The sequence below is a fragment of the Chaetodon auriga genome, chromosome 15, assembly GCF_051107435.1.
Source record: "Chaetodon auriga isolate fChaAug3 chromosome 15, fChaAug3.hap1, whole genome shotgun sequence".
Taxonomy (NCBI): Eukaryota; Metazoa; Chordata; class Actinopteri; order Chaetodontiformes; family Chaetodontidae; genus Chaetodon; species Chaetodon auriga.
In genome coordinates this window covers 3,268,514-3,287,429 of record NC_135088.1, presented here as the reverse complement: position 1 = coordinate 3,287,429, position 18,916 = coordinate 3,268,514, and the positions used below count along the sequence as shown (strand labels likewise).

General features: G+C 45.4%; 1 protein-coding gene across 2 annotated transcripts in view; it reads right to left on the bottom strand.

Moving 5' to 3' along the window:
• Positions 1-206: 206 nt before the first annotated feature.
• The window catches only part of doc2b (double C2-like domains, beta), a 109,602-nt gene continuing 90,892 nt past the window's right edge, over positions 207-18,916 (bottom strand). For both annotated transcript variants that reach the window (XM_076750326.1, XM_076750325.1), the window contains 4 exons: positions 10,762-10,919; positions 6,900-6,981; positions 4,945-5,041; positions 207-4,219 (listed from right to left, as the gene is read on the bottom strand). In XM_076750326.1, coding sequence (XP_076606441.1) covers positions 4,086-4,219; positions 4,945-5,041; positions 6,900-6,981; positions 10,762-10,919 — 471 coding nt within the window. In that variant the 3' untranslated portion in view covers positions 207-4,085. The remainder of the gene's footprint in view (positions 4,220-4,944; positions 5,042-6,899; positions 6,982-10,761; positions 10,920-18,916) is intronic.

The window sequence follows — 18,916 nt, the reverse complement described above, 5'->3', positions numbered from 1 at the left end:
TTCTTTTGTCAATTTGCATGTGCTTTTTATATTTAAATTTACAGCAACAAACTGTTATTAAACTATTTATTATAATAATCAAGCAATTCACTTTTAAATTAATCTCTGAAAAGCACAAATGACAGAAATTGAAAGAAGGCACAGTAACCTTCCCATTTATAGTCATTCACTCAACAAACCAAATGATGCCAACAAGTGCCTGAGAGTTAAAAAGGAAACAAAACAACAAAGGAGAGATTTTAATTCACATCAAGTCACGCTTCCAGATAGTCAATACAGCAGCCAAACAGGCAATGCGATAGTGTTCAAAGGTACAAAATGTTGTCCAGAAGAAAGACTTATAGCGTAATCGTAGAGCATCCACAGTCGTGTATTTAGTTTTTTTTTATACAGAAAACAGTATCAAACATTAGGCAAAGTCATCTCATGACAAAACCAAGAACATATGCATGCAGTTTTTTTTTTCCATAATATCGAGCTTGCATACAAAGGCAGACAGATTACAAAATCAAAATCACGCCGGTTGTATTCGTTACATATTCATCAGAGGGATCACTGCTGTGAAACACCGAGATGCGACAGGCTTTCACCGCCGCTTTGTGCGGCTGACGAGCCTCTTCACACGGAAAGAAAACGCCGATGTGATGCAGTAAACGTCTCATTCTCCAGCTGTGAAGGCGCGGCACCGTTTCCCCAAATCAACCCTTCTGCTAAACGACCGCAACGTGGTGTGAAGGTCCGAACAACACGAGATCAACAGTGAGGGTAAATAATAAGAGAAGAAATGGACTTCAGGGCTGTTTGTCACCATCCAGCAGCTGTGATCAGTGAGTGAAAACGACGCCAGTGGAAAAACAGTCAGCCACACCGACGGAACGACGTGCTCCTAAAAACAAACATGCCCGGCCAATCAGGAGGAGGTGATGACAAAGAGCCGTTAGCTGAGCTGCAAGCCTGACGGGATCCTGAACGTTACACGAGGACTATCAGTCAGTCGGTGCACGGCGGGGGTTCACAAGAAAGGTGGAGGCATGCAGAGAGGGTCAGAGTGCGGAATCAAACTCATAAAGTCACAAATACATGGCATGCATCCCGGCCCACTGGGCCACGAGGGCGACTCAGGTTCGGAGTTTTGAGACCTGGTGGGCGTCCAGGCCTGCACGAGGGCCTCGACCTTAAGTACCGAACAGAAAAGGAAGAAAAACAATTCAACGGGCGAGAGGGAGTCAAAGAAAACCTGAAAGTCTGTGTCTGAGCGGGCCTGGTGGTCTGCTCCAGGCCGCTCCAACCACCTCTGTTCCAAGATGTGTGCGCCCACATACAGAGCTTTAACCCGACATATGAACGATATCAACGACACAGAGCACGAAGCTGCACGTTCTCAGAGGGCGTGAACACGTACATTCTGTTCCGTACATTAATAGAGGAGCTGCTTACATTAAAAAACCCTCAACAGGTGCAACAACAGAACAGTTCACAGACACGGTTAGTATATTAAACAGCCCCCGTCAGCCGCCCACGGCTGCACGATCAGGGGGGCGGGTTCGCCCTTTCAGCAGCAGACGTGAACTTCAGCGACCACAGGCTGTTGTAAACAATACATGCTTCTGTTATTATTATTTTTAGATTTGACGTAAACTTTCTGTTGTGGAAATTCGGCCCTTTTGACAAACAGCAGGCGCGTTTTCTGCCACATTACGGCTGAAAACACCGTCAGCGAGTTTTTTGTTGTTGTTGTTGTTGAAACTCGTTTTGTGTAAACAATAAGCTGCACGCACAACCACAGAGCTGCCCAGTCCTGCGGGTCTCCCACTGAGCTTCATCATCATCATCATCATCATCAGGCGGACGGCTCAGCGGCGCGCCCTGAGCTTTAAAGCCCCCTCCTCTCAGATATCTGGTTTTCTTCTTGCTCCCACAGTTGAACAGTTGAAGTCTGAGCTTCACTGCTGACTGACAGCAGAAGCCTGTTCTCTCGTCCATCCGCTGACAGCGGAGAGAATAAACGCAGCGTTAAAGAGGCGGGCCTATGACATCACCAACAGTTCGGAAGCCAATCCCGAACCCAATCCTGACGACCTTTGACGCGATGCTCGTGCCGCGGCCTCGCTCCCATCACTCGCCTCCAGTTTCTCTTGAATTTCTAAATGCATATTTGATTGAGCGAGCCGTCGCTGCGGCGCTGTGTGGATGGATGAACCCTCTGAAGCTCTGACATCAGGATCACCGCAGAACGCGGCAGCTCTGTCGGCTCGGGGTCGCACTGGAATCAGTGAGTAATCTAAGCAGGTGGCGTCATGACACATGTCTCATATTGATCTGTAGAGACGCACGAGGGATCGGTGGGTGGAACGTCATGAGCACGAGGAGTTTCGGTGATGTTGACTTTGCTTTTTGGACAGAAATTGGGTAACTTGTCATCCTGCCAGCTCACAGAGGAGCATCAGTCATCCTGAAATCCTCTAAGAGGAAGTTATGGCTCTCGACTTCCAGCATCCGTCTCCTTACAGCCATTAAACCTTAGACTTTACATACTTTCTCCTTTCCAGACAAACCGCACTGCAGTTCAGCGGGAGGAGGACCGAAGGCCTCAGTATACTTCAAACAAGGCGCGGTCTAACAGTGTCTGATGGTGGGAAGGGGTCCACGCTGCCCACTCCGTTGGGGCGGTGACGTCCCGACACAGAGGTAAAAAAGTTGAACCTGGCACAACTTCTGCTGCGGCATCCCGTCCAACCAAGATTACTTCCTGATACAGTATTTGTACTCACGACTGTTGTGACAAAGCGTAGCGCTCTGAATTATCAGCAGCCTCACTGTGCTGTGTATCGACGAATCCACGGTGCTGAAGCTGCAGATGGATTTATAATTGTCCCTCTTTCTCTCAGTCCCGCCCTTCTGTCAGTTTCAATCTATAATACTCTCTAAACTCTATAATACTCAGTTCTACACTATATTACAGCCTGTTTCTGCAGTAGTGTCACAGTGATAAAAGTGACAAGTAGGAACATGGAGTCACAGAAGAGCGAGCGGATCATAGAGACACTCTGTGCCTTCAGTATTCCTACAATATTTCTATGATCATTCAGTAGCGTTTGTGCTGCTCCAGAACAAACCAAAAGACTTTAGGGGATATATATGTGAACAGATCACAGACTTTTTCTGATCTGATGCCTCCATTTGGAGGAGACTGTTATCTCTGTGGTGAAGGTTTGGGTTCCAACCCACCATCAGGCCACCATGACCGTCTCCCTCTGTGCCTTCTTTCCTGCAACCCCTCCAGGTCTTTGAACACAACGCGCTGAATCCACTGGACGTCTGTCAGACAGCAGGTTGTTTGAAGCGCACTGAGGCCTTAACTTTCACACTTTGTTAAGGAGCATCTGTGTTTCAGTGTTACTGTTCTCACCTGCCCAAATGACTCAAACTACAGGAAAAAACTCCAGATTTCTGAAACAAACTACTTGTAGTTGTGTGGGAGCCACTTCGCCAGGAGCTACATGCTACCAAACACTTACATCTCTATTAAAGTGCAACACCAAGCAGACCAAATCTGAAGGTTTACTTAAGAAGATGAGAACTACTCCACTTAACTCCAACAGTATGAAATTCAGCTACATCCTTTGTTAGATTCTCCACTCTGTTACCACCACGATGACAGTATGAAGGCTTTGTTTGTGCTGTTTCAGGGACCGCTGAATCACTGCTAAATCATTTAGCTGCTGTCAAAGACCTCATGTCGCCTTCGCTCCTTTTACCTTCACTGATCATGCAAGAAATCCCAATTCTGAAGCTTAAACTCTACAATCGCAGTGATGCGTCGATTGAATTCCTCTTAAAGGAAAAGGAGATGAGCAGCGGTGCGACCCCTGTGTGACGTGAGAAAGAGGAACACAAATAAACGGTTCTGGATAATTTAAATGAGCCCTGTCGAGAGGAAATCTATCCCCAAAGAGGTGTCGCAGGTCACAACATGAGGAAAATCCAGAGAAGAAGAGCAGGGGTTAGGAGATGAAGGCAGGAGTCCTATCTGGTGCAGCCAGGGAGGGGGCGGGGCCAACAGGTTGATGACAGGATGCGGGTCTTCAGTCATTTAATGAACCAGGTAACTCATTGGTCAACGTGTGCCAGCGCTCAATTTTCTTGTCCTTGTTTTTGAGGCAGTCGAACCAGTGTTTGAGCCGCTCTCCGTTCGCGTTGATGCCCAGAGACACGCCACCTGAAAGGAGGCACAGGAGAGCGTGAGTCATACGCCGGGCGCTTGGCAAAAGCTGCAGGAGATTTACACAATGAAGGAGCGGAGGGGTAACAGCAGATCATTACAGTGTCTTAGCAACAGCACAAACCGGCTGAACAACACCTGTGTTATGAAAGGTGTTGTGATGGACAGCAAAGCTACTGAGACCGCCTCTACACAGAGTTTAAGATGTACCTGATGACTTATGAGTCCAAAAGACGGAGCGCTGAACACAAACACCGTGTCAGGCTGAGTGTTAAATAAAGTGGCAGCTCAACTCTGTGAGGGACGAGAGCATGACCTCAAGGTCCACTTTCCAGCCTTTTCCACGACTCCAAGAACTTTTTTACTCAAATACATCATCAGAAATACAATTTTTCTGACATGAAATGTATTAATTAACTTGATTTTAAGTCCAATAAAAGCTCTGACAAAGATGATTTCCTCACTGTGGAGGGAGCGCTTTGGGCATCACGCTTCACAGACACGAGGACACGATGGCCGGCTGGTTAGTTCCCAGCATGCCTCAGTGGTTGTTTGTTTCCCAGCCGCCAGCTTTGGCCGGAGCCGGGCAGATGGCAGACTCAGCTGGACAGAAGGCCAGCGGTGCTGCTGACGCTGATGAGTAAAGCTACTTAAGCTCGTCCCACGCCGTCGTCGTGTCTGGTGAAAGCAGAGCTGCCCTGGCACGGCTCACCTGTGCTTACCTATGAAATCGTTGGACTTTCCGATGTCGTAGTCCCACACGGTCACCTCCAAGGTCTTCTTGGTGAGGTCTGCATATTTTATGTCGTAACAGAACTCCTGCAGAAAAGACGACAGCAGAAAATGAGAGCTGCAGAAGTTCCTCTGCACGTATGTGGAACGTGTTGAACGAGCGTGGTGCGTGGTGTCGACTTCACATGATTATCAAACCTGAATCCATCCTGGTGAAGCTGATTCACTCACTGCTGAGCGCCTCATTGTGTTTGAGCTGTTTTTGTTAGAATCGAATAACGTGCAGGTTAATGTCGGCTCTCGCGTCCTGTTGGTTCAGGACTCTACAGGAAACCTGTTCATTATACTGCGAGTGTCAGAAGTATCCTGATTGGACATAAATGGAAATACATGCTGGAGTATGTTAACGGGATGATGGTATAATCAATAACTGTACTGTCCAATAGATGAAACGAGCCTTTCTGCTCATATCAATTTGCACCGTGAGAAGCAGAAGCCTTCATTCTGCATTGCAATCTGCAGTTCAATCAAGGCTGCTGCTCCGCCTTAATGAAATCAATGCCTCGATACGGAGGAGGACCCCGATGCTCGTCTCTGACAGAAAGGCCAAGAGGTGATGGAGGAATATGGGCGCAAAAAATGTCAGAGGAAATGTCAAGCCGCTGGCCTGCGCGAGCGTTTGTCCGGGGCCGACTGCTCGTGTACAGGCGGGTACTTCCGAGCCAAAGCCTTGAAAACATGTTGGCATCCTTCTGCAAAACACTGCAAACATCCTCGAGGTCTTTAGCAATGCATTTGAGATTTCACCAGCATTTCCAATCAGCGTTTTTGGTTTCAACAGAGGTGTTTGTCGGGCTCGTTCAGAAGGAAACAAGAGCTGACTGCGAGTATTCCTTCTCCAAAATGACCTTATCAAATTTTACAGCACAAAATATGTAAAGGTCCCCCTGTAAACCTGCTGTGATTGATTTTTTTGGGCGACGGGACGAGCTGTAAACACAACAATGACATAGCATCACCTTATAATTCTGACTGGACTTTAGCAAACAGTTGATTATGTACACATCCAGCAGACGTGGAGCAGCGTTAGCGTCCATTCCTGAGGCACATTTCTGGCTAACTTTGTCCGTGTGCTGCTTAGAGCTGAGTGTGTGGAGTATAGTCTCTTAATCAGAGAGGTTTCTCTTCAAAGATCTGCCTGAGAGTGAACCAAAAGGCCATGAAAACCAAAACAAACAGCTGAATGATGCTAAAACGGTCATAAGCAGCCGTCAACCATTGCTAACTTTAAAGAGCCTTAAAGGTCCTGAAAACTCACTTTCTCTACAAAATTGAATATTCACGAGTAAATAAGCAGAAATAAAAGCTTTGAAAAAAATGTTGCTACATCCTGATTGGTGCACAGGAGAATCACCTTTTTTCCAAATGAAACCCGCCCCTTCAAGCCACTGAGAAACCCCATTAATCCCTCATGTGGAAGAGCAAATCTGAGTTCCTTCATGGATAAATGTTAGTGCAGGACCTCGTCGTTCAGAGCGAGAGCCTGACGGATAAAACATCTCAGGGCTTTCAAAGAAATGGAGACAACATCAGTGACCGTTTGAAACAAGTTTTCAAGGCTGCTGCATCGACGTCATCACAGGTTTGCAGTTATGAGGTGAGATAAAGCATCCAAAGACACCTGAACTACGTCCATGACATGTTCTGCCCTCTTCTACGCACAGCTCCAGCTCCCAGAAAGTCGTCCTGTGATCAATTTAGAGAAAAGCGCCTCCTTTCCATCTGACAGCCGTGCCCTCTCAGATGGCTCTCGGGGTTACGGAGGTTGCTCGGCACATGAAAGCACCGGATAAGCACTCAACTCAGACAGAAGGAAAACAGGGGATGAACCACGGAAAATGAAATTGGAGCTGCGAGGTTTTAGCGCCCTAGCTGTGGTCTGTACCTCGTTGAACTCGGGATTGAGCGTCTTCTTCTTCACAGCAGTCTTGTGCTTTGACTTTTTGTTCTCGTCCGGCTTCAGATACCTGCAGGAGGGCAGAGTGGGGGGTGGGGGGGTGGAGGAAAACTGAATACAGGACTGAACAGTGCTGAGAAGGAACAGCGAGCAGAAAACACCTCAAAGTCGTTTATTAACTCCTACATGATGCTGAGTGTTATTTGAAACCCTCATCAACCCTGTAGATCCTCATGGACGACGTGGAGGCGCCTCTGTACACCTCTGTCCTCTAGAGGGCGCTGTGGCACTGCTCTACATTCAGCCACACAGCTGCATTACAGTACACATCACATGACTACATTATCTACTTTAAAGACTCCACCTGAGTTTTTATTAAAGACATTTCTTCCAGTTGGAGACACACAGACGCCGCCGTGTCGCCGCCTCTCAAAGCAGCTCTGTGTGAAGATTAACGCGGCCGGTTTAACACCAAAATTTCATTTTGGTGTCTTTTTGATGAGATTACAGAGGTGAAGACACCACATGACAATAAAACGGTCCCAAAGTCGGTCGGACCGCCTCATCACAGCGGTGCAGAGCTCCAGCGTAAAGTTTATTTAAACCCTAAATCACCAAAATGAGGCTTTATGAGCTTCTTCTGGTAGAGTTTTAGAATCACACTAAATTCAGTTTCCTGTTTATAAGGCAGACTGAACTGATGCAGCAGCCCTGCAGTGAATCCTACTCGAACCAAGGATATAATGTTAAATTTTTAACTACTTCTGAGAGGTTTGGGTTTTATTCTCAGAGGCTATAGTTCACAGTGCTTTTGGCCTGTATTGTGTTATACTGAGAGTTGTTTCCAATATTTAGTTTACTACGAACTTCAGCCTGTAAAACAGCTCCCTGAATTAAAACTGAACATCATGGAAGTGTTTTATCAGACTGCCTTCGCTTTGTTTACGCGTACCTAATAAACTGGCAACGGAGCTGACTGCTGATCAGTTTCAGTTTGTTCTCACTGCACGATGAAAACCGAACATTAGTGTTACGGCTGGTGTGAGTGCAGGCACCGCTGGTAATGGATGAACGGCCGCTGTGTGTGTGTGTGTGTGTGTGTGTGTGTGTGTTAAGGCCTCCATAAATGATGCAAAAGGAAGGTTGTACTCGGCGTAGCGTGGTGAATGTTGAGCGTTACCTCTGTCCATTTGGAAAAGAGCCGTTTTGGGTAATAATGCTCCTTCCGGTGTGGTATATTTCAAACCAGCAAGCAATTACAGGAGCTCTTCACATCCCTCTTTACTTCTACGTGCTCACTGGACCCACACACACTTCAATTTCCCAAGGTAACACACAGACTTAAAGGGAGGGTAAGTGGGTTATTGCTCACACACGCGCCCCCGGGGGATTGAGGGCTGAAATTGTTGTTGATGAGGATATTGCAGCGAGCCTAATTGTTGTCATGTAATGGGACTGCTGACCCCCGGGCGAAACGAGCGGAGTGAAAGTTAGGATGCAAACAAAGCTATTGTGCACGACGCTGCTTTTAAACGAGGCTTCACTGTGGAAACGGCTGCAATTTTCAGTGGTGGAATTTAACTTATGCTCATTCTGAAATTGATTCCAGCAGCTCGTTTCAAACCAGTCACACAACTAAAGACTGGGAAAGGTGAGGAACGCTCCAGAAACACCTGTTTGGAACGTTCCACAGGTGAACAGGTTCATCACGCTCGGGCATCCTGGAAAGGCTCAGTCGTTCACGAGCGAGGATGGAGCGAGGCTCACCACTTTGTGAACACATGATTGGATGGAGGAGGTTAACACGTGGACTCAGAGACACTTCAGGAACCAGAGTTTGATTGGAAATGATTGAGTCTGGTTTTAATTACGTTACGTTAAAACTCCTTTAGATCAGGATTGTATATTTTACTTTTACTTCAGCATTAGTATTTTAGGACTACTTAAACATATCTTTACCTTTAGTCTTGATGGTAAATGGACTGTATTTAAATAACACTCAAAGACCGATGGCACAGCATCGGGGTTCAGTTTCTTGCCGAAGGATACTTCCACATGTGGGCTGCTGAGGCCGGGGATCAAACCGCCGACCTCCTGAGCCACAGCCGCTCAGGAGATGAAATGCACGTCACACAATGACGCCTCTACCTTGTTCGACTCCCTCATGCCCTCATGTGTTTTTTAAGAATATGGCAGAAATGATCGTTTACAGTCCAGGTGGCGGCTGTGACCTGATGCGGCGGACGGACTCTTTCCGGTGTCGGAGCAGAGAAAACATGCAGCCCTGTCCGTCTGACAGAGTGCACACGTCCTTTATTCCCTCTCACATGAGCTTGTCAGTAAACCTATTATCTGCCCGTGTGTCCTTCAAGCTTCAGGGAGATTTCCTCAACCTCAGACTGTTGGAAAATTGTTGCCAGCCCCTCTTCTCCGAAACGAGTCGCGCTTTTGTTCTCGAGCTGTGCACAGCAGAGTCGGAAATTAATTGCGCTTTCATTGCTCAGCCAGATGAAAGACTTGGGAAATGTTCAGGTGTGATAAATAGGACTCTCCTTCAAATTGCAGCCCTGCAGATGGCCTCTTGTGCTGTGTGTCTTTCCTGCTGCTGATAATCACAGGCAGTCCGCCTCGTCGCTGCTAAAACATCGGCACCGCCAGCCAATCCATCTCCACACGACGACGACGAGCGGCCGCTGCTCTGAGGCCAAACGTTCGTGGAGAGGAGAGAGGCGGTCAATCAACGCGTGGTTTATGTGAAGCCAACGCATGTTTGTATTCTGTGTCTCTTTAAATCTACGGGTCCATGTTTGATGGTAGGTGAATTCAGGGTTTACGGACGGGGACGCCGACAACAAGCCAATTAGAATGAAATTTATTTCCTGAGGCCCGAAGGTCGACTCTTAATGATGCTTCAGGTTGGATTTTATCTTTGACCAACACTTCGGTTAATGATAATAAATCCATACATTTGATTGTTTACACTGCAAAGTACCGATAAAAGTTCAATTAAATTCAAAGGGTGGAGCTGTGAGCGTCAGTGCTTCATACGTCTTCCTGGTCTTTTATACGGAAAGCCAAAGTGTTCAAAATTAAATAACCAATAAATGAATCATTGTCCGAGTAAACTGAGACAGAATAGAAAATACAACCATGAAACTAAGAGTCAATCCAGCACAGCAAATGTTACTGTTTATTGCAGATTACTTCTATTTAATTCCAGCTGATTGTATTTCAAAATGTCCCTTTTCAAGGACATAAAGAAATAATGTTTCATCATAGTTAGAACAGCTGAAACAATTAATGAGGTGACTTAGAAAATTAAACTATTATTCTGATAGTTTTAGTCATTTTTCAAGCACAAAAGCTCAAACTCCCCCTTCAGGTGTGTCAGGTGTGAGGATTTCCTGCTTTTCTTTGTCTTTTGTGAGAATAAACTCAAACCTTTTGGGTTTCGGACGTTTTGTTCAGACGTCTGACGATGTCACCTGGGACTGAAGTGAGTGATTTCTTCACTGTTTTCTGACATTTCATCAGCAAAACGATTAATCAATCAAGGCAACGCATTGTTAGCAGCAGCCCTAAAAATGACTCATCTGTATTTATGCATACGATTATTCACTTTCTAATCACATATTTATTTATCTAATTTTGAACACTGAGGGTGTCGAAACTTCAAGGCTACTTGAACTGAAAACTGCATGTGAGCAGAAGAAATCTGAGCACACAACTACAGCAAGCGCAGAGGGTCAAAGGTGAAGCTCCACAGACAGTCTGCACGTCTTTCCTCTTCTCAGCTGTTCTATGGAGGTAGCTTTATGGATACTCTGTGTTTGGGTGCTGTCATACTGACGTTTTGACGTAGGGGTCGGAGAAGCCGTTGGCGTCCATGGCGGCGAGGTGAGCGCAGCGTATGATGCCCACGACCAGACAAGACTTCTGGGTGTTGTACTTGAGAGAAATCATGATGCGTCCTCGCTCCTCCAGGGACTTGTCTTCCGTCTTGTTGACCTGCAGCGTACAAACGACAGGAAAATCAAACTCTTTTGTTACAGAGTCTAACACATGCAGGCATTTATGCGAGCGAGTGGCCGCCAGCCAGGGTTCCCCCTCATGAGCAGCATCATTTGCGACTGTTTCTCATTTCTGGCATCATCAACACTTGGGATTTAACCAAAGCTTTAATTTCCAAAATGCTGTTAATCCACGCTGACAACAAATCATTACCTGGAGCTGCTCTCACTCTGTAAACTGTGGGTTTAACTCACTTTTTAAATCCCGGGAGACTCGTCCTGCAAAGCACTCTGTAAAAGTTGATATGAGGAAAAGTCGACAGCCCTCACCTTCTCGATGGTTGTGTGTCCTGAAAATCAGCCAAACACTGATTGGCTGATTGATGCCATCTCTGGCCTCATCAAAATTAATTTGCCGTGTTCTTTAGAGACAAGATAAACACCTGAACTGACACGACCTGCGTGCCAGGCGAACCGAACATTCACGTCCGCATCAATTCAGACACTTTGACTGTTTGAGGGCACAAAACTTAAAACCAAAAGCCAAGATGAGACTGAAACCCTGTGACATAAGACAAGAATTAATGTAGTAAGTTCAGTAATGTGCGACGGAGCTTCAGCTATGACCGAACATCAGTCATCCGACAAAGACAAAAAGGAAAAATAATTTGTGTCAGAAGCAAAATGAAGAGCAGCTGTGCAGAAAAGTATGAAGTGCAGTCCGAGGTTTACGTCTGTGATCAGGTTTTCATCACTGCTGTCATTCAGTGAGTTAGTTAATGTCATGGTTTCGGTTCAGACGTCTGTGAAGACTCGTTCCTTCAGGTCATGGTTCTTCTACGTGCTTTAAAGAGGAAACTGGACGGGCTTTGAGGTTCTACGAGACGTTTCCTTCACAAACACGTTGATTAGCCTTTGATGTCTTTTAGTGTCTACATTCAGTTTTCACTTCCACAGTAAATTGCATGTAACTATCATGTTAGTCATATATATACGTAACATGCAGCTATAACATGTATTCATATAAATGTAGCCTGATTAGCTGAGAGTCTGAGTGGTTGAAGGATTGAACAGCTGCTCATTCATCGGCTCATTCAGTGATATTTCGAAGGTCTTCAAGCTTGTGGTTTTACCTCCAGCTTTGAGACCCAGGCCCATTATCCCTGCCGGTAACCAACCACTTGACCAGCCATCAATCAGCAGAGTCACTTCTTAATGGGCAGTGGGCATGTTGGCGGTGAAGTAGCAGTTACCAGATATCACGCTCTTACCGTATCAGTGCGATTGTCTTTTTCACCTCCGTTCAGAGCACTTTGAACTCTCCGGAGGGAAAAATACATACTTGAGTATATGACTTTTTACAGGACTGCAGAACAGACCTCGGAGGAGCTCTTTGAGCTTTGTTTTTTCACTGCAGTGACCACTGACTTAGAAATGCAATTTCCCAGCGACGCTCCCGCAGTTGCTGTATAAGCACTGGGCTTTTACGTACATCAGCATTTATTTTAAACCACATATGCAGTATAAGGCCATCCATATCAGCAGAGCAAATGCACAGAGGCTTAACAACTTCAGGCTTATCAAGAGCTACTTGAGAGCGCACTGACCTGTGGAAATGTGGGCACTGGGACTGTGAGTTCTTTCAATTTGGTTTGTGCCATTTTAAAATGATATTCATTAGTTTTTCTGTCACATTCAGACTCGCTTTATGACAAAGTGCCAATTACTTCCCACTCAGGCTAAGCTATAAAGTTAAACTTACACAGTTCTAGAAAAAGTATTTCAAAGTTCCCTGTTTCATTTATCAAATGTAGTTTTGCAGCATAAAAATATGAAAAAACAGCGTTATAAATACCACTGTACGTTAAAGCCCACAAGATCTGACTTTGGCGCCCCCCAGTGGTCGTATAAAAGACACTGTGGTGGAAAGCGATCACTACCACCCCGATCGACCACTCCAACCCCAACGGATCCTTCTGTTCAGGGCCTCACCCAAATCCTGATACAGTCAGGATCAGTCACACCCTTTTGTTGCATATAGTTGAAGGTCTGGGTCGGGTTCAGGTTTCGTTTTTACCAAAATAATCTATAATGAAATTTCGGACTGTTAACTGCATCCATGCATGTCGAGTGTTGCAAGTAGACATGCGGTGGGGAAAACGAACGTTAGTGAATGTTGCATTCATGGATGTATCATACGAACTGGACACCTGATCTCAAGATGGTGGACATAAACACGACCGCATATGAATAACAATGTGTTCACAACTTGTTTCTGCTGCCCCCGAGTGGCCAAATAAGAAATGAGTTATTGTAGGTTTGAAGAAATAAGAAAAAGTTTAGTAGCAACTTCTTAGTCTCGTTGGTTTTAAAGCCAAAATCAATTTTATTAGTTGTAGAATAATTATACATAATCAGTCATAACCATTCTGCTGTGCGCTTGTTTCGACAACTTGGAAACACGGCACGAACAGCTGACTGAAAACTGCTGCTTCAAACCGTCATGATCAGAAATCACCACAAGCTTCAAGCAGCCGTCTTTGTGAAAACCGCCGTGGCCTCATGCATTCACAGTCCGACACTGACGCCTCAGAACATCCTCAATATTCAGAAACAGTATGAGAATAATAAAAGGAAGAGGAAAAGTCTCTGCAGTCGCTGACTTGTTTCTGCGCGCAGTCTCGTACTGTGTGTAGGAGACACTGCTCAACAATCTGTCCAACAGTGTCCACAGCAGGATACTAATGAGATATCTCCGGGGAGCTGACTCTCTCTACATGAATCACAGATGACTTTTACAAGACGTCTCACTGGACTTGTGGACTCGGCATCCATTTCATCTGGCACGCCAACATGTTTCAGCCGCCGCCTCGGTTCGCTGTCAAATCCGTTTAGTCCTGTCTCTTCTTCTGCTGTTTATCCACGTTTAGGACATCCTACTGTTGTCTCTGCCTCTCTGTCTCCTTTAACAAGATGCACTTTGGGAAGTCTGTGACAAACCGAGAGGCTGACAGGAATGCAGGAGTATCGAGACAGAAAGCGAGGGAGGAAGTGCAAACCTCAGGCGGCCTGGATGGTATCAAGGTCGGCATACCTGACAAGTGCAGACATCTTTACAGCACTCAGTGTCTTCTCTTCTATTTCACACCCACAGACCAACCATTTAGCCTGGCTAGCCTCCCATCCCTAACAAATGATTTTTTAAGCTGGCATACAAACAAGATAGACCAACAAATCGGCACATTTAAAGCTTACAGACTCAATTACCGCGTAACATCATTAATCACAAAACGAAACACTTAAGCTGTCTGCGACTGCATGAACTGGGCTCTTCATGGACTAAAGTCTGCCCTTCCCTGCTTCTGTGAGCCTCCTTTTCCTCTTTCCATCAGTCTGCTCAAACACAAAATCAACTTACATAAACAAACACACTGCTGTGCAGTAGTGTTTGCTTAACATTTCCCAGCTAATTGTACCATTGCCTTGGGTAAAACTCAATTAAGATTGGCTAGAGGATGTCCATTAATTGAATTTAACGCACAGTATAACCGGACACCTCCGACGTGACTGTCTGCACATCGCTCTAAATGAACGGAGCTGCAGAGCTAAATCATCGGCTGAGATATACATCGCTCGCTCTCTGCCTGCCTCATTGTTTTCTGAACTCCACACACTGACAACAGAGCAGCACAGAGGTAGCAACCCAGCACAATAATATTCCAGCTGTATTGACTGGCCTCCAGGTATTACTCAGTCCCAGGGGGGTTACCACGGAAACAGAGATATTACCAGGAAAAAGATCCGGTGATATCCCAGGATAAAGAGAGTTTTCCTTTGACTAATCAATTTCAATTTCTTAACATGCAGGTTGAAGTGCAAAAACTTAATTACCTGCCACAAGTGTTTCCCTCTTTGCCAATCTCCTGACTGAAACAGTACAATGAGAAATCCTGACATGCTTAGAGGAGCAGGTCTGTTTCTGTGCCACATGTCATTAGCAAAGCTCTTTGTACCGAGGCGTGGGTAGTTCAGGATACCAGGCTAAATGTGTGCAACAGGAAGTCGGGCCAAAACGCATCTCCTGCCAATGTCCTGGTAGGATCCCTCAGATCAACACCTCTCAGAGAGCAGTGGGGTGCTGGCTATTGTGCTGATGCAACAGAAGAAGCCGCGGCTTGCAGGGCACTGGCATTCAGTCTGCACACGCAACATATTCCTGCTTTCAAATCTGACGACAAAAACTCACGTCTAAAGTAAAACTCAAAGTTAATATTTGGGGGAAAACATTCAAAATTATTATCTAGTAAGAGTTTAACAGTCAAAACTGAGCAATCTGCCTCATCGAGACTGTGTGGGTGTGGTTGGATCAGACTTCTTGAAAGTGCTGGCAACATAACCAAAAAACTGTCCTCACAGTTTGAATCAAATGTTGCCAAACTTTGATTGGTGCACGGATATATCTGACATCACCTTTTTCCAACTGAGTCCCGCCCACTTCAAGCTAGTGAGAAAACAACAAATACAGAAATAACTCATGTGAGACGGTGACGGGAGTTACGAGTCTTTGAAGGGAGCCGGAGCTTATGTTCATCTTTTTATTTAAGGGTTCGGAGGTTTGAGGTTTACGTGCGAACTGATTACAACGACAGTGACAGGATAAGATTTGGATCAGATTCAAACATCCCACCAATATAATTTCATTTTGCATGCCTGGACTAGGTTTAGCAGCAATAACTCACTCGTAATGTCAATGTTCTGCATTGTAAACATCAGACAGGGTGACTGCTTGGTCAGTGAATTTATGACTTTGAATGAAATGTGTATTGTAAATAAAGCTGCCTTGCCTTGAATGAACCGGAGAGCATTTCTTCAAAAAAAGCAATCGGATCGCTCTTGAACGTAACATCACTGATGTGACAGAACCAAAACTTTTCTTTTAGGGGGATCAGGGGAATCATTTGTATTCATGTAGGACGCCATCACTAGTAGGCTGATTGAGGTTTTCGTGGACTTTAATGGATAAAGTGACATTGAACATATACATTAACCATGAATGTCCACAGGTGAGTCAGAGGGTTGGAGTGACGCCAACTCCTTCTTTTGGCCCGGGGGGCTGCAAATAGTGTGTCAGCACCAAACGTTAAACACATTTAACAACTACCTGATGAACATAGTGGAGCATTTAGCAGCTAAAGAGCCAGATATTTCGAGTTAGTGGAAACCAACCAACAGCTTTTAGGGTAGTGAATGCTGGACTCACATTCACCAGTTGGGCCAGAATCAAGACTTCAGATGAATGTCTACATTAATCCGTAACTGTTGGATCTGATAACAGGCACTGTTTGCTAATAAGTTCATCACAAAGACTTTTTACAGTCATAGTATGTCAGTGTTGTGTTGCCAAGTGGCCAAAGAATCAGTTATTGCAGGTTCAATGTGCAAAGAGTTTTATATTGGTGGATTGTGCAGTGAGTAGACTTTGACCCCTCACTGGCTTCCCACTGTAATTGATGGAGCGAGCCATGGAGCCATAAGCACTGCAGCCAAGGTCTTACTGTAAGAGAAGATTTTGACCTGATGGGGATGTTAGGGTTGTAATCACCATCCTGGGACCATGAATGTCCATACTTTAACAGTTTCATTACTTGTCAAGATATCTTGCTGTAGTCCACAACATTGTCACCCTTAGGGCTCCTCCACTAATGGGCCATAACCTTTTGTGTGCCCTCTCCAGGAATTCAGCACAGTAGCATCATTACTGCTGGTGCTGAGCATCCAGGGCAGACAACTCAACAGCTTTTAAACACTGGTTTACATGCAGCGCAGTGAGACAAAGTGCTATTCCAAAACAGGTATCAAACCTCCAAATGGCAACAGGGTGAGCGACAAATTGGTGGTCATCTCTTACAGTTAAGCCTTTCATTGTCCGACTGAGCCGAGGGAATGGAGAAATGTATTGCACAGAGACACTGATACAAGATTCATTGCCAGATTAGGCTGCTGGCTCCCACACTGCTCCAGCCCTCTTGCTCTCTGCTGGTGCCAACGCTAAGGGCAGATGCAGAGTCAAGGCTGGCAGACACATCCATTGCATAGAAACGGGTGAATGGTCACAGTGTCAGCAAGGACACAGCTGTCCAGGTACCGTGGGATTACCAAAACATACAAACAGTTCTGTTTTTAAAGACCTTTCTGTGGGAATGTGTCCTTGTTTCTTCTATTTATGGTGGTAATTATCTATAATGACAAAGTTCTTTAACTTGAACATGTATGAACTTTGCATCACGATTAAGTCGCAGTGTTCCCAGTGATTTGGATGATTTACTGATGAGATCAATTAAAAAAGGTACAAATTTAGACTTCTAGGCTACGTCTAATCATAGTGTTGTGTATTTGTTTAACTATATTTCATCCTGTCACAGGTTCATTCCACAGGTGTACTGGCTGACCTTTCTATGAGCTGGACAAGCCAGTCAAAAAGCTCCACTGTCAGCCCAAAACCATCAATAAGACGGGCACTGCTAGCCGCTGGATGAGATGATTAAATGGTCGGTGCTCTATTCTCCACAGCACAGCAAACAACATCCTGAGTTCAGACAGAACTCCTCATCCGCTACTTCAAAAGCCAGCAGAGCAGAAAGCTTTCTGCCTTGAGCTCTTCCCCTCAGTAACCAACCACGCTCACCGCTTCACTTTGCCTTGAGGCATTTCAATGTGAAAACGGCCAAACTGTGCTTTATTTTCTCTGTTGCTAGGGTGAGACACATGACAGGGTGGTGCAAAATAGCAAAGCAACCTAACTGGGACAGAGCAGGCAACTCCCGAAAAAACAGCGATGAAGTTGGACAGACACATCTGCTCTGAAAGCCTCTGCATGCTGTGATGGTGTGAGCTACCGGATCTGCTCCTTCAGTCTAATCTCTACCAACAGATACCTGCACATGCATGCAGAATCTGTCTGCAAAGGACAATTATGGTTTCACAAGAGTTCTGGTTTCCCTTTGTAGACCATTTGTTGTCTGAGTAGTATTGATCAATCACATCTGAGTGGGCTTTGGTTGCATGGCAGGTAAACAGTCCATGTGGAGAGCAAAAGAGGTGGAACAGTCACATGCAAGTATCAGCTTATAAAGATTAGCTGAGATGTCTTTTTGTCTCAAGTTGCTAATTGGACTGCAAACAATGACCGGCTCACAGAAAAGAAATCTTGGCCCGGATATCCACCAGCTGCACCGGAAGCCCAGAGACATTGGCCATTTCCCCCAGAGACTAAATCATCATCAGACGATAGCTGATGGGTTCTGAGATTGCCTCCAGTTGTACTAAAAGGAAGTAAATCCATCCAGTCTTTGCTGCAGATAGCTGCTGAAAATCTGTGGCCAGCGGTTTGAAGCAGGTCTGCTTCCAGTTTTCTAAATCATTTGCACATTCAGTTACGGTTACGGTATGGATTCATGCAGAAACATCATGTAATCCACTGTCAGGATGAGCTTTTCGTGGTGGAGGCTATGAATATACTTGACTGACAGCATCTATTGTAAATATTCAAACTGACACGGTTTGTGTTTCAGCTTGTGGTCTTCATCAGGGTCATCAGTCTTTCTGTCCTGTTAAGATTTCTAACTCCAGCCATGCTGTGTCTGTGATTTCTACTGACGCTGTTACGCTGTGATGGTTGTATGACAAACATTAACCACCACACATAGAAAGATGCTCATTTTGGAAGGGTAGCGTGTGCTTACACTAAATAAACCTTGACAAAATCAGGGCTCAGGGTGGTTGACGCACCGTGGCTGTTTGATACCAGTTATACACGAGCATATTTTGTATTTTCGGATGCTGTTTCACACTCCCACATGGACAACAAAGCATATGAGCGGAGCAACAGGAATTCGTCTCTCCGAGCACAAGGCAGTGCTCTGTACTCCGAACATGGACGATCCAGGATTCTTTTTTTTTTTTTTTTATAAACCAAAAACTGTGTAGGCAATTTGA